The sequence below is a fragment of the Ruditapes philippinarum genome, unplaced genomic scaffold (assembly GCF_026571515.1).
Source record: "Ruditapes philippinarum isolate M1 unplaced genomic scaffold, ASM2657151v2 ctg540_1_1_1_1, whole genome shotgun sequence".
In the NCBI taxonomy this organism is placed as follows: domain Eukaryota; kingdom Metazoa; phylum Mollusca; class Bivalvia; order Venerida; family Veneridae; genus Ruditapes; species Ruditapes philippinarum.
This window is the reverse complement of record NW_026857945.1, coordinates 129688-144435: the sequence shown is the minus strand read 5'-3', so window position 1 is coordinate 144435 and position 14748 is coordinate 129688. Positions and strand designations below refer to the sequence as shown.

Below are 14748 nucleotides of genomic sequence, written 5' to 3'. Positions count from 1 at the left end.
CAAGTGGACAAGAATGAAAATCTTAACTGAGTTTCTAAGTCAAAAAGGGCCATAATTCAAATAAAATCCTTAACAGAATTACCTTCTCCTGCCCATGTTTTGGGACCATGATGGTAAACAAGTATTCCAACTTTCAAATTAATATCTCAAACAGTTCAGTCAAAAAGTGGACTGGTACTAAAAACTTAACCAAGATTCTAAGTCGATAAAAGGCCTTAATTTTTAAAACAAATCCTTGACAGAGTTACCTTCTCTTGCGTACAGATGGGGGTAATGATGTGAAAATAGCATTAAAAGTTTCAAAGCAATATCTCAAAGGGTTAAGGCAATAAGTGGATTTTACCCATATTCAATGTATTTTCTAAGTCAAAAAGGGGCATAATTCTGTCAAAAACCTTGACAGAGTTATGTCCTCTTGTCTGTTGATGAAGGTCGTGATGGTAAACAAGTATGGTCAGTTTCAAAGCAATACCTCCAATGGTTTTGAAATAAAGTGAGGTGGTACAAAAAACTTAACCAAGCTCAATACACTTTCTAAGTCAAAAAAGGGCCATAATTCTGTCAAAAACCTTGACAGAGTTATGTACTCTTGTCTGTAGATGGAGGTTATGATGGTGAACAAGTATGGTAAGTTTCAAAGCCATACTTGTAATACTTCTGAAATAAAGTGGGGTGGTACGAAAAACTTAACCAAGGTGTGACGCCAACGCCGACGCTAACGCCGACGCCGGGGCGAGTAGGATAGCTCCCCTTTTCATAGAAAAGTCGAGCTAAAAATAGAAAAAAAAATCCACCCACCCGCCCCATTTTTTTCCAAAATTCGGATGACAATCTAGTTATTTATTTTCTATTGCCTTTAGGAATAGATCTTAAAAATATTTTTCTTTTTAAAAACAAGCACCAGGTTTATAAAATTCTTTAATAAAGGTTAGTGTAAAATGTAAAGTATTTTTGGCCAACAGCAACAGGAATGCTAACAAGTGTATAGAAATACCTCTTTTTTCTTCTTTAATGTTCAGGTTGCTAAAAAATACACTCCCTGTAGCGTGTTTACATCATGAAAATTTTAACAATGACATCATAATTAACAAGAGCCACCGCCGGGCGGGGGCAACGCTCCACTTTTTACTTTTTCTAAACGCAAACATAGAAAGGTGTGAACATATCTTAACGTTTCCTTTTTATAAATTTAGTTGGTCTGTCTTGTCACATTAGTTTTGTTTATATATTTTGTATATATATATGAATAGAAACATTACGCAATTTCTAAAAATAGCAACATTACGCAATTTCTAAAAATAGAAACAATGACGCAATTTCTAAAAATAGAAACAATGACACAACTTCTAAAAATAGAAACAATGACGCAATTTCTAAAAATAGAAACAATGACGCAATTTCTAAAGATAGAAACAATGATGCAATTTCTATAAATAGCAACAATGACGCAATTTCTAAAAATAACAACAATGACGCAATTTCTAAAAATAGCAACAATGACGCAATTTCTAAAAATAACAACAATGACGCAATTTCTAAACATAGCAACAATGACGCAATTTCTAAAAATAGCACCAATGACGCAATTTCTAAAAATAGAAAAAATGACGCAATTTCTAAAAATAGCAACAATGACGCAATTTCTAAAAATAGAAACAATGACACAATTTCTATAAATAGCACCAATGACGCAATTTCTAAAAATAGAAACAATGACGCAATTTCTAAAAATAGCAACAATGATGCAAATTCTATAAATAGCAATAATGACGCAATTTCTAAAAATAGAAACAATGACGCAATTTCTAAAAATAGCAACAATGACGCAATTTCTAAAAATAGCAACAATGAAGCAATTTCTAAAAATAGCAACAATGACGCAATTTCTAAAAATTAGAAACAATGACGCAATTTCTAAAAATAGCAACAATGACGCAATTTCTAAAAAAAGAAACTATGACGCAATTTCTAAAAATAGAAACAATGATGCAATTTCTAAAAATAGCAACAATGACGCAATTTCTAAAAATAGAAACAAAGACGCAATTCTATAAATAGAAACAATGACGCAATTCTTGTTGTTGTTGTTGTAAATATATATATATATATACACAGACACACACACACCAATAAATACATAATTATGGTCATTTAATGCACAAATCTGAGAAAATTCAGTAATTTAACCTTCAAGGTCAAGGTCATTAAAGAGCCCAAGCAAATTTGGGTTTGATAAACAACGAGGTCTGGTCCTTAAGAATGTTCTGTTATAATATGAAGTTGATCCCTTCAATAATAGCAAAGTTACAGTCAGTTACCGCCAAAACAATGAAAATTTCAATAATTTGACCTTCAAAGACAATGTCATTAATGAGAGAAGGTCAAGGTCTTTCAGTATATTTTTAACAGTTATCTTTGAAGATTATTATGTTCAAGTTTGAAGACAATCCATTCAAAAATAACAAAGTTACAGCCAATAATAGCCAAAAAAAATGAAAATTTCAATAAATTGACCTTCAAAGTCAAGGTCATTTATGAGTGAAGGTCAAGGTCTGTCTAGTTATTTTTAAGGGATATCCCTGAGGATAATTATGTTCAAGTTTGAAGACAATCCATTCAAAAATAACAAAGTTACAGCCAATAATAGCCAAAAAAATGAAAATTTCAATAATTTGACCTTTAAAGTCAAGGTCATTTATGAGTGAAGGTCAAGGTCTGGCGGGTTATTTTTAAGGGATATCCTTGAAGATTATTATGTTCAAGTTTGAAGACAATCCATTCAAAAATAAAGAAGTTACAGCCAATAACAGCATGAACAAGCAAAAATTGGACTTTTAACCTTGAAGGTCAAGGTCTTTTATGGATGAAGGTCAAGGTTAGTGTGGTCTACTGAAAGGTCTTGTCCCAAGGGTTGTTGTGGCCAAGTATGAAGACAATACACCAAGAAATAAAAAAATTATGATCCAGGTACAAGTTTGCGGACGGGAACGGCAACGCCGACCTGACTATAACAATACCTCTACTTTTTTGACTGGAGATGACCCATATTCAAACTTGACCTAGAAATCATCAAAACAACCTTCCTGACAAATTTCCAGGATATTTGGATCTAAACTGCAGCCACTAAAGTGTTAAAAAGATTTTTCTATTTTTAGCTTCTGTGACCTACATGTAGTTTTTGACCGGAGATTGACCTTTTCGAAAACCTAGCTAAACACAGTTTTCAGGTATGTTTCCGATTTAGCTCTGGGGAATTACACCAAATGAAGTTCATAGCACTCTAACACGATATTTCTATTTTTATATGATAATTTTACCATTTAAGGTAAAAAAACTTGATGTGTTTGAAAATAATCAATGTTCCTTTAATATCTATTGCAAATATCTATCAACAAGAGCTGTCGGTAGGACAGCAACTCTCGACTATTCTTAGTGCTTGACAGTAAATAAGCCCTTACATGTTAAAATTTTTTATTAAGTTAACAAAAGGGCAAATTTAAAAAAAAAAAAAAACCATGTTACAGTACAGTTATAGGCCTTGAAGAGAGTCCTGTTATGCTCTCAAAGAAGAGTATAAAATTTCAACTTGTTTCAAAGCCAGATGTCAATAGAATATGAAAATATCTGAGGTGGTATGCAAACTTAGATGTAAATTTTAAGTCGAAAAAGGGGCATAATTCTGTCAAAATGCTTGATACAGTTACTTCCTCCTGTCTACATTTTGGGGTCATGATGGTGAACAAGTTTGCAAAGTTTCAAAGCCATATGTCAATGGGCTTTGAAAATATTTGAGGTATTACAAAAACTTTAACAAAATTCTAAGTCGAAAAAGGGGCATAATTCTGTCAAAATGCTTGATACAGTTACCTCCTCTTGTCTTCAGGTTGGGGTCATGATGGTGAACAAGTGTGCAAAGTTTCAAAACCATATGTCAATGGACTTTGGAAATATTTGAGGTATTACAAAAACTTTAACATAAGTGGTTACGCTGACGCCGACGCTGACGCTCGGGTGACTAAAATAGCTCTACTTATTCTTATCGAATAGTCGAGCTAATAAAATTAAAACAGACGAAGTGGCATCTTTCATGATAAATAAAGACATTTTCTGGGTAAAAGTGTATATTTACTTTATATTTTGTATGGAATAATTCATTCAATGATATTTAATTATTTTCTTATCAAAAATAACATTTTTATTTCACTTTATTTCAAAAAAGGCCAAAAACATATAGCATTCATTGTTACACTCCATTAGGTGAAGTCCCCAGAGCTATGTACAGAAAGTACCGCAAAACGGCTTTTAGCTAGGTTTTCGAATTCGTGAATGACCCATCTTTGAACTTGACCTAGAAATCATCAAAACAACCTTCTTGACAAATTTCAAGAATATTTGGATCAAAACTGCAACAATGACGCAATTTCTAAAAATAGCAACAATGACGCAATTTCTAAAAATAGCAACAATGACGCAATTTCTAAAAATAGCAACAATGACGCAATTTCTAAAAATAGCACCAATGACGCAACTTCTAAAAATAGAAAAAATGACACAATTTCTAAAAATAGCAACAATGACGCAATTTCTAAAAATAGAAACAATGACACAATTTCTATAAATAGCACCAATGACGCAATTTCTAAAAATAGAAACAATGACGCAATTTCTAAAAATAGCAACAATGACGCAAATTCTATAAATAGCAAAAATGACGCAATTTCTAAAGATAGAAACAATGACGCAATTTCTAAAAATAGCAACAATGACGCAATTTCTAAAAATAGCAACAATGAAGCAATTTCTAAAAATAGCAACAATGACGCAATTTCTAAAAATTAGAAACAATGACGCAATTTCTAAAAATAGCAACAATGACGCAATTTCTAAAAAAAGAAACTATGACGCAATTTCTAAAAATAGAAACAATGATGCAATTTCTAAAAATAGCAACAATGACGCAATTTCTAAAAATAGCAACAATGACGCAATTTCTAAAAATAGAAACAGACGCAATTCTATAAATAGAAACAATGACGCAATTCTTGTTGTTGTTGTTGTAAATATATATATATATATACACACACACCAATAAATACATAATTATGGTCATTTAATGCACAAATCTGAGAAAATTCAGTAATTTAACCTTCAAGGTCAAGGTCATTAAAGAGCCCAAGCAAATTTGGGTTTGATAAACAACGAGGTCTGGTCCTTAAGAATGTTCTGTTATAATTATAATATGAAGTTGATCCCTTCAATAATAGCAAAGTTACAGTCAGTTACCGCCAAAACAATGAAAATTTCAATAATTTGACCTTCAAAGACAATGTCATTAATGAGTGAAGGTCAAGGTCTTTCGGTATATTTTTAACAGTTATCTTTGAAGATTATTATGTTCAAGTTTGAAGACAATCTATTCAAAAATAACAAAGTTACAGCCAATAATAGCCAAAAAAATGAAAATTTCAATAAATTGACCTTCAAAGTCAAGGTCATTTATGAGTGAAGGTCAAGGTCTGTCTAGTTATTTTTAAGGGATATCCCTGAAGATAATTATGTTCAAGTTTGAAGACAATCCATTCAAAAATAACAAAGTTACAGCCAATAATAGCCAAAAAAATGAAAATTTCAATAATTTGACCTTCAAAGTCAAGGTCATTTATGAGTGAAGGTCAAGGTCTGGCGGGTTATTTTTAAGGGATATCCTTGAAGATTATTATGTTCAAGTTTGAAGACAATCCATTCAAAAACTAGAGGATGCTTTTGTAAAAAAGCGCATGTCTCCCCCACTGCTGAGAATAACTGTGAATGGAAACAGGAATGGAAATGGAGAAATTGACCAACGGTCACTGTGACCTTGACCTTTGACCTACTGACCCCAAAAACAATAGGGATCATCTGCTCTATAAGACCAATCATCCTATGAAGTTTGAGGGCTGTAGGTCAAAAGGAACTCTAGTTATCATCTGGAAACGAGAAATTGACCAACGGTCACTGTGACCTTGACCTTTGAACTACTGACCCCAAAAACAATAGGGATCATCTGCTCAATAAGACCAATCATCCTATGAAGTTTGAGGTCTGTAGGCCTAAAGGAACTCTAGTTATCATCCGGAAACGAGAAATTGACCAACGGTCAGTGTGACCTTGACCTTTGACCTACTGACCCCAAAAACAATAGGGATCATCTGCTCTATAAGACCAATCATCCTATGAAGTTTGAGGGCTGTAGGTCAAAAGGAACTCTAGTTATCATCCGGAAACGAGAAATTGACCAACGGTCACTGTGACCTTGACCTTTGAACTACTGACCCCAAAAACAATAGGGATCATCTGCTCAATAAGACCATTCATCCTATGAAGTTTGAGAGCTGTAGGTCAAAAGGAACTCTAGTTATCGTCCGGAAACGAAGAATGGACGGACGGACTGACGGACGGACGGACTGACGGACGGACAGGGCAAAAACAATATGTCTCCCCCCGAGGTGGGGGAGACATAATAACAAAGTTACAGCCAATAACAGCATGAACAAGCAAAAATTGGACTTTTAACCTTGAAGGTCAAGGTCTTTTATGGATGAAGGTCAAGGTTAGTGTGGTCTACTGAAAGGTCTTGTCCCAAGGGTTGTTGTGGCCAAGTATGAAGACAATACACCAAGAAATAAAAAAGTTATGATCCAGGTACAAGTTTGCGGACGGGAACGGCAACGGCAACGCCAACCTGACTATAACAATACCTCTACTTTTTTGACTGGAGATGACCCATATTCAAACTTGACCTAGAAATCATCAAAACAACCTTCCTGACAAATTTCCAGGATATTTGGATCTCAACTGCAGCCACTAGAGTGTTAAAAAGATTTTTCTATTTTTAGCTTCTGTGACCTACATGTAGTTTTTGACCGGAGATTGACCTTTTCGAAAACCTAGCTAAACACCGTTTTCAGGTATGTTTCCGATTTAGCTCTGGGGAATTACACCAAATGAAGTTCATAGCACTCTAACACGATATTTCTATTTTTATATGATAATTTTACCATTTAAGGTAAAAAAACTTGATGTGTTTGAAAATAATCAATGTTCCTTTAATATCTATTGCAGATTTTTCAAAAAAATAAATTATTTATAATTAAAATCAACAAGAGCTGTCCTACAGCAACTCTCGACTATTCTTAGTGCTTGACAGTAAATAAGCCTTTACATGTAAAAAAATTTTTTTAAGTTAACAAAAGGGCAAATTAAAAAAAAAAAAAAAACCATGTTACAGTACAGTTATAGGCCTTGAAGAGAGTCCTGTTATGCTCTCAAAGAAGAGTATAAAATTTCAACTTGTTTCAAAGCCAGATGTCAATAGAATATGAAAATATCTGAGGTGGTATGCAAACTTAGATGTAAATTTTAAGTCGAAAAAGGGGCATAATTCTGTCAAAATGCTTGATACAGTTACTTCCTCCTGTCTACATTTTGGGGTCATGATGGTGAACAAGTTTGCAAAGTTTCAAAGCCATATGTCAATGGGCTTTGAAAATATTTGAGGTATTACAAAAACTTTAACAAAATTCTAAGTCGAAAAAGGGGCATAATTCTGTCAAAATGCTTGATACAGTTACCTCCTCTTGTCTTCAGGTTGGGGTCATGATGGTGAACAAGTGTGCAAAGTTTCAAAGCCATATGTCAATGGACTTTGGAAATATTTGAGGTATTACAAAAACTTTAACATAAGTGGTTACGCTGACGCCGACGCTGACGCCGACACTCGGGTGACTAAAATAGCTCTACTTATTCTTATCGAATAGTCGAGCTAATAAAATTAAAACAGACGAAGTGGCATCTTTCATGATAAATAAAGACATTTTCTGCGTAAAAGTGTATATTTACTTTATATTTTGTATGGAATAATTCATTCAATGATATTTAATTATTTTCTTATCAAAAATAACATTTTTATTTCACTTTATTTCAAAAAAGGCCAAAAACATATAGCATTCATTGTTACACTCCATTAGGTGAAGTCCCCAGAGCTATGTACAGAAAGTACCGGAAAACGCCTTTTAGCTAGGTTTTCAAATTCGTGAATGACCCATCTTTGAACTTGACCTAGAAATCATCAAAACAACCTTCTTGACAAATTTCAAGAATATTTGGATCAAAACTGCAGCCACTAGAGTGTTAACAAGCTTTTTCTATTTTTAGCTCCTTTGACCTAGTTTTTGACCGGAAATAACCCATCTTTCGAACTTGATCTAGAAATCATCAAAACAAACTTCCTGACAAATTTCCAGGATATTTGGATCAAAACTGCAGCCACTAGAGTGTTAACAAGATTTTTCTATTTTTAGCTCCAGTGACCTAGTTTTTGACCGGAGATAACACATCTTTGAACTCGATCTGTATTTCATTGAGCCAAACATTCTGACAAAGTTCGACAATGATCCAATCAAAACTGTGACTGGTAGACTGTTAACAACCCAATTGTTACTAACGACGCACGACCCCGGACAAAGCCCCATCACTATACCTCACCTTGACCACTTCGTGGTCAGGTGAGCCAAAAAGTTATGATCCAGGTACAGGTTTGCGGACGGCAACAGCAAGGCCGCCGCGACTATAACAATACCTCTAAATTAAAAAAAAAAAAAAGTCGAGCTAAAAACAAGATTGCATTTGAGAAAAATGCTATGCAACCGCATTAATACAACACTAAATAGTAGTGTAGGAACAGATTTTTTTTTGTTTCTTTACAATTGAAGATTGTCATAATGCATAGATCCCTGACCTATCTAATTCTTATCATCAGATTAGTGGTTAAATCTATTGTTAATCCAATAAAAGATATATATCAATGCACTCGAGTCTAGTGAATTTGGTGGTGAAGGTCATATTTCCCACAGCCTAAATTTCATGACTACATCAAAGGACAACACAGTAAGACACTTTGTCAAAATCTAGGTCAGCTGATATCAAAGTTCACTTTACATCTTAATCTGTGCACATGGTTCAAATTTCATAGCTGTACATCAAAGGACAAGAAAGTAGGTCACACCATCAAAATCTAGGTCACCTGATATCAAAGTTCAATTTTACAACTAAAACTGTGCACATGGTCAAAATTTCATTGCTGTACATCAAAGGACAAGAAAGTAGGTCACTGTCCCCTTGGGCAGGGCCAATTTTTACACCAGGGGAAAAATTTGATCAACTTTGGTAGAGGACCTATAGATGATATTATATAGCAAACATCAAAGCTCTATGCCTTGTACCTTCAGACAAAATATTTTTTATTTTTTTACTATATGTACATAATGAAAATCAATGATCCCCAGGGCGGAACCAATTTTGACCCCAGGGCTATAATTTGAACAATCTTGGTAAGGTTCAATTCGCAAAGTCTCATGCCATATATTTAACCTCTAGCCTTTGTCAATTCAGAGAAGAAGATTTTTCAAGTTTTTACTTTATACATATAAGGAAAACTATCGCCTCTTGGGCAGGGCAATTTTAACACTAGGGGCATAATTAAAATAACTTTAGTAGAGGACCCAGATAGATGATATTATATACCAAATATCAAAGCTCTAAGCCTTGTACCTTCAGACAAGAAGGTTTTTTAATTTTTTTACTATATGTACATAGCGAAAATCAATGACCCCTGGGGGTAGGGCCAATTTTGACCCCAGGGCTATAATTTGTAGAGGTTCACTACACAATGTTTCATGCAAAATATCTTAACTCTAGCCTTTGTAAATTTAGAGAAGATGATTTTTTAAGTTTTTACTATATACATTTAAGGAAAACCTATGACCCCCGGAGCGGGGCTAACTTTGACACTAGAGGCAAAATTTGAACAACTTTGGTAGAGTATGATAGATGATATCATTTAACAAATATTAAAGCTCTAAGCCTTGTACCTTCAGACAATAAGATTTTTTTATTTTTTACTATACAGTAAAAACTCGCTAATGAGACCAATGAAGGGACTTTACAAATCTGGTCTTAATAGCGGGTTGGTCTCATTAATGAGTTTGGCCAAACAGAAAACTAGGCAATATATTAAGGGATACCATGTACTGTACACATGTTTAATTCTGAACTAACCTATTTCAAATGAGAAGATATAAAGCATACACTATTATTTTTTTTATTTTCATTTATTTTCTTTTACTTTTTAACATTATAAAAAAATTTAACTTATTTAGAGGTACAAAATGTATTATGAATGTCTTTAAACACAAACATATTTTTACATTCTTGTTAAAAAAATGACACGACTTACTCTATTAAATCACCATTTTACTACAAAGCACACCGAACAATTAACCTTTAATTATTTTCACAGTTTTCATCGCCGATAACAACTTCAAAAACCTAATCGTTATTTGTTTTAAAATTATGGAACAAAAGAAGATAATGATAGCAGCAACACCTCGAAGTTTTCTGTTCAATACTTTGTTGTTTTAATCCCCCAGTTATGACATTAAAGGTGGTGAAATTAAGAAATTATCGACAATATTATTGATCATTTCCGGGTTTTGATACAAAGTAACCTTGACCTCTGCCGTAAACTGGATGTCGTTAAATGTCGTAAAACTAGGACAACTGTTGTTTACATTCACGTGTCAAAAAAATTTCAGCAATATATACGCATTGTTCAATATCAAGGTGAGAAAGTGCCGCGGTCGTATTTATGGGTTTCCAAATGTAACAGAATTTACGAAATGGGACTGAATTTACTGGTCGCATTACGGAATAACGGGGTGGTCTAAAAATCGGGGTTAGCGACCATTAAAATAAAGAATAAAAAATTCGGGTCTTTAAAAAATCGTTCGTATTAGCGGGTTGGTCTCGAAAACGGGGTGGTCGTAAAGCGGGTTTTTACTGTATGTATATATTGAAAATCAATGACCCCGGGGCATGGGCAATTTTGACCATGTTTCATGCAAAATATCTAACTTCTAGCATTTGTCAATTGCTAGAAGAAATTTTTTAAAAATTTTTACTATAAGTTTTTCTATATAAAACCGTCCCAAATTTTCTAGGGGGCCCTAATGGCATTTAATTTAAAAAAAAAGGGGAATTACTTCAAAAAAGGTAAGGGGAGTTATGGGTCTTTTTTGCACTCCACTTCTTTCCCAAATTTAACCATCTACCTAAAAAATTTTTTAAAATTGATATCTCTTATAATTTTAGAGAAATGTCCCGGACAAAGTTCAAAGTGTCAAAATGAACAAAAGGCAATAACTCCAAAATTAGGCAAGACAGAGTTATGGTTCTTTAACAATGCACTACTACTCAATGAGATCTAACTATCTACACAAAGTTTCATGTTGAAATCTCTTAGGCAGCTATTCCATTGGTACGCGATCCGTGACCCGCGTCCGTGATCCGTGTCCGGGACATGTCGGTGAGTATTATTCCATAGGTACGTATTATTTCTATATACTTTAATTGAAGTATAGCGAACAGAGGATAATTATTTGTAGAATATGATATAATTTCATTCTAATACCAAAACCAGTTGTAACATCAAAGAATTAGGTAAAAAGAACAAACATGGAATACCAGTTAGGTTTTTGAAAGAAACCGAAGACCAGATATATGATGTTGTTGTTTTTTTTATCTGTCATTGGTGCACCATGAACTTACTTATAGGTTCTCCCACACGATTTTGGTGAGCTTTTTAGTATTTTCTTTCGAAATCGATAAAGTATTTAATTTCGTTTGAGGCATTTTGTCATGACGAGACATGTCCGTGACTGTCCGCGTCCGCAAAAAATCGCTCATCCTGCGAAACGTCGTGGATGCCGTCGAGGAAGCGAATGGTAAACGGACAAAAGAAATAGATTCAACGTATTCTTTGATTAGCGAATGGGTAGCTTTTACTTTTACAGTTATGTCCCGGACAAAGTTCAAAGTATAAAAATAAACAAAGGGCATTAATTAAAAAATCAAGAATGGCAGAGTTACAGTCCTTGTGCACTGCAAACCTACTCAATGAGATCTATCTATCTGCAAAGTTTCATGTTGATAACTCTTATAGTTATAGAGTTATGTCCCAGACAAAGTTCAAAGTGTAAAAATTACCAAAGGGCAATAATTCAAGTATTAGGCAAGACAGAGTTGGTGCGTTTGTTTATTTAGTTGTGTAACTTTGTTAAATAATAACACATGTATTTATTAAATATGTGAATTATTGTTTAAATATATTAAGATGAGATTTTAATGGACATAGCATTGTTTGGAGTAACAGGCATCACTGGTCTGAAGTGGTGCGACCGGTGCTCAAATAGACCGTTGATTTTTTATTTCTTTCTTTATTTTCTTGGATATTGTTATGCATTTTGAATTAAAACAATTTATTTCCCTACACATCCTGTTAAAAAAGTTAAAATTAATTTGTCTGGTCAATACTTTATAATATCTTTATCTTTCGCTACGATTCGACGATAACAAGTATTTATCGTAAATCTAAAGATGTGTGGTAATGACATCATGTGCACCTGTTTGTATACAACCAATACACAAACATGGCCGTGCTTACCGACTTGTAGATATCTGTGATTAAGCAATTTAAATTTTGTTATCAAGCGTTTAATATTATTATTTGAACCCAGAAAAATTGCAGATTTACTATTTACAGTATTATATTTCTGATATCAAGGTTTTATTCTAACATTGCCTTTCCCTTTAAGCTCTAGCTCTTTAGGTTTTTTAAAAGAAGATTTTTTCAGTTTTTCTTTCGGTTGCCATGGCAACCAGAGTTCTACATGGAATTAAATTCTTTGAACAATTTTTAAAGTTGACTTACAAAGGAACATTCCTGTGAAGTTTGGATGAAATTGGCTTAGCAGTTTATGAGGAGATGGCGTTTAAAGTAAAAGTTTACGGACGGACGATGGACGGACGCAAGTCAGACGAAAAGCAATAAAAAAAATCACCATGTCACTTTGTGACAGGTGAGCTAACAAGAAAAGCAGACAACTTTTTATAACTTAGCAAAATAATATAAGAAAGTTTACCTTGACTAGACGTCTCTGCATGTAACCTTACCTTGACTGGACGTCTCTGCATGTAACCTTACCTTGACTAGACGTCTTAGCATGTAAACTAACCTTGACTAGACGTCTCTGCATGTAACCTTACCTTGACTAAACGTCTCTGCATGTAACCTTACCTTGACTAGACGTCTTAGCCTGTAACCTTACCTTGACAAGACGTCTCTGCATGTAACCTTACCTTGACTAGAAGTCTCTGCATGTAACCTTACCTTGACTAGATGTCTCTGCATGTAACTATACCTTGACAAGACGCCTCTGCATGTAACCTTACCTTGACTAGACGTCTCTGCATGTAACCTTACCTTGACAAGAGGTCTCTGCATGTAACCGTACCTTGACTAGTCGTCTCTGCATGTAACCTTACCTTGACTAGACGTCTTAGCCTGTAACCTTACCTTGACTAGACGTCTCTGCATGTAACCTGTTTCTGCTGTCTTCACAGCAGTATCTACAAGACCCTCTCTACCTCCCATTGTGTGAAAGAAGAACTCTGTTGGTGTCAAACCACTGTAAAAACTGTTCTGTACAAACCCACGAGCTGAGGGATCCTTAGCTGTAATAAAAAAACAAAACAAGAACGTGTTTGTTAAACACAAATGCCCCCGGCTCAGATTCCTGTCAGTAGCAATATTTCAAAAAATGTTTACCCATTCCCTCAGTTATGGACAGAAAAATTGCCAAAAAATTGTAAACACAAGTTTTATAGCTTGACAAAGTCATGACATTTTGTAATTGTGAAATATATAAGTTGCCAAGTCATTGCTCTGACTTGTGAAGTTGAAAAATATTCAACTTCATGCAAGTTATCTTCCTACCAAATATGAAATACATCTGTCATTAAATAAAGGCTGTATGGGCAAAAGTGTAAAAATCTATTTTTAGCACTGGTGACTTTGACCAAACTGACCCCTAACTCTATCCAAAAGAAGAATACGATGTAAGTTATCTTCCTACCAAATATGAAATACATCTGTCAATAAATAAAGGCTGTATGGGCAAAAGTGTAAAAATCTATTTTTAGCACAGGTGACCTTGACCCAACTGACCGCTTACTCCATCCAAAGGAAGAATACCATGCAAGTTATCTTCCTACCAAATATGAAATACATCTGTCAATAAATAAAAGCTGTATTGACAAAAGTGTAAAAATCTAATTTTAGCACAAGTGACCTTGACCCACTGATCCCTACCCCAATCAAAAGGATGAATACCATGCAAGTTATCTTCCTACCAAATATAAAATATATCTGTCACTTAATAAAGGCTGTATGAGCAAATGTGTAAAAATCTATTTTTAGCACTGGTGACCTTGACCCAACTGACCACTAACTCCCTCAAAGTTTATGTTTCTATCAATTATAAATAACACCTGTCTATTGAATAAGGTCAATACACCTGTAAAAATCTATTTTAACATTGGTGACCTTGACATTGGTAACATTGACCTTGACCCAAATGACCCCTTACTACAACCAAAGAAGGAGGACCTCCCTTGGCATGTTTGTATTAAACTAAGACATCACATAAAATATAAAGGCTGTATGAGCAAAAATGTTTATATTTATTTTTTAAACCAGTGACTTTGACCTTGACCCTAGAGACCGCTTACTCCAGAAAAAATTAGAGGACCATCAAAGGTATCCACATACTAAATATGAAAGATATCATTAAAGAAATTAAGCAATTAGGAGAA

At 34.1% G+C, this 14748-nt stretch overlaps 1 protein-coding gene across 1 annotated transcript in view; it reads right to left on the bottom strand.

The window, feature by feature from the left end:
• LOC132751566 (DNA-directed RNA polymerase III subunit RPC1-like) overlaps positions 1–14748 on the bottom strand; it is a gene marked incomplete at its 5' end in the record, with an annotated part of 259988 nt that overhangs the window by 134986 nt on the left and 110254 nt on the right. The window contains 1 exon segment of the mRNA XM_060741739.1: positions 13451–13608. Within this exon segment, the coding sequence (XP_060597722.1) occupies positions 13451–13608 (158 nt within the window).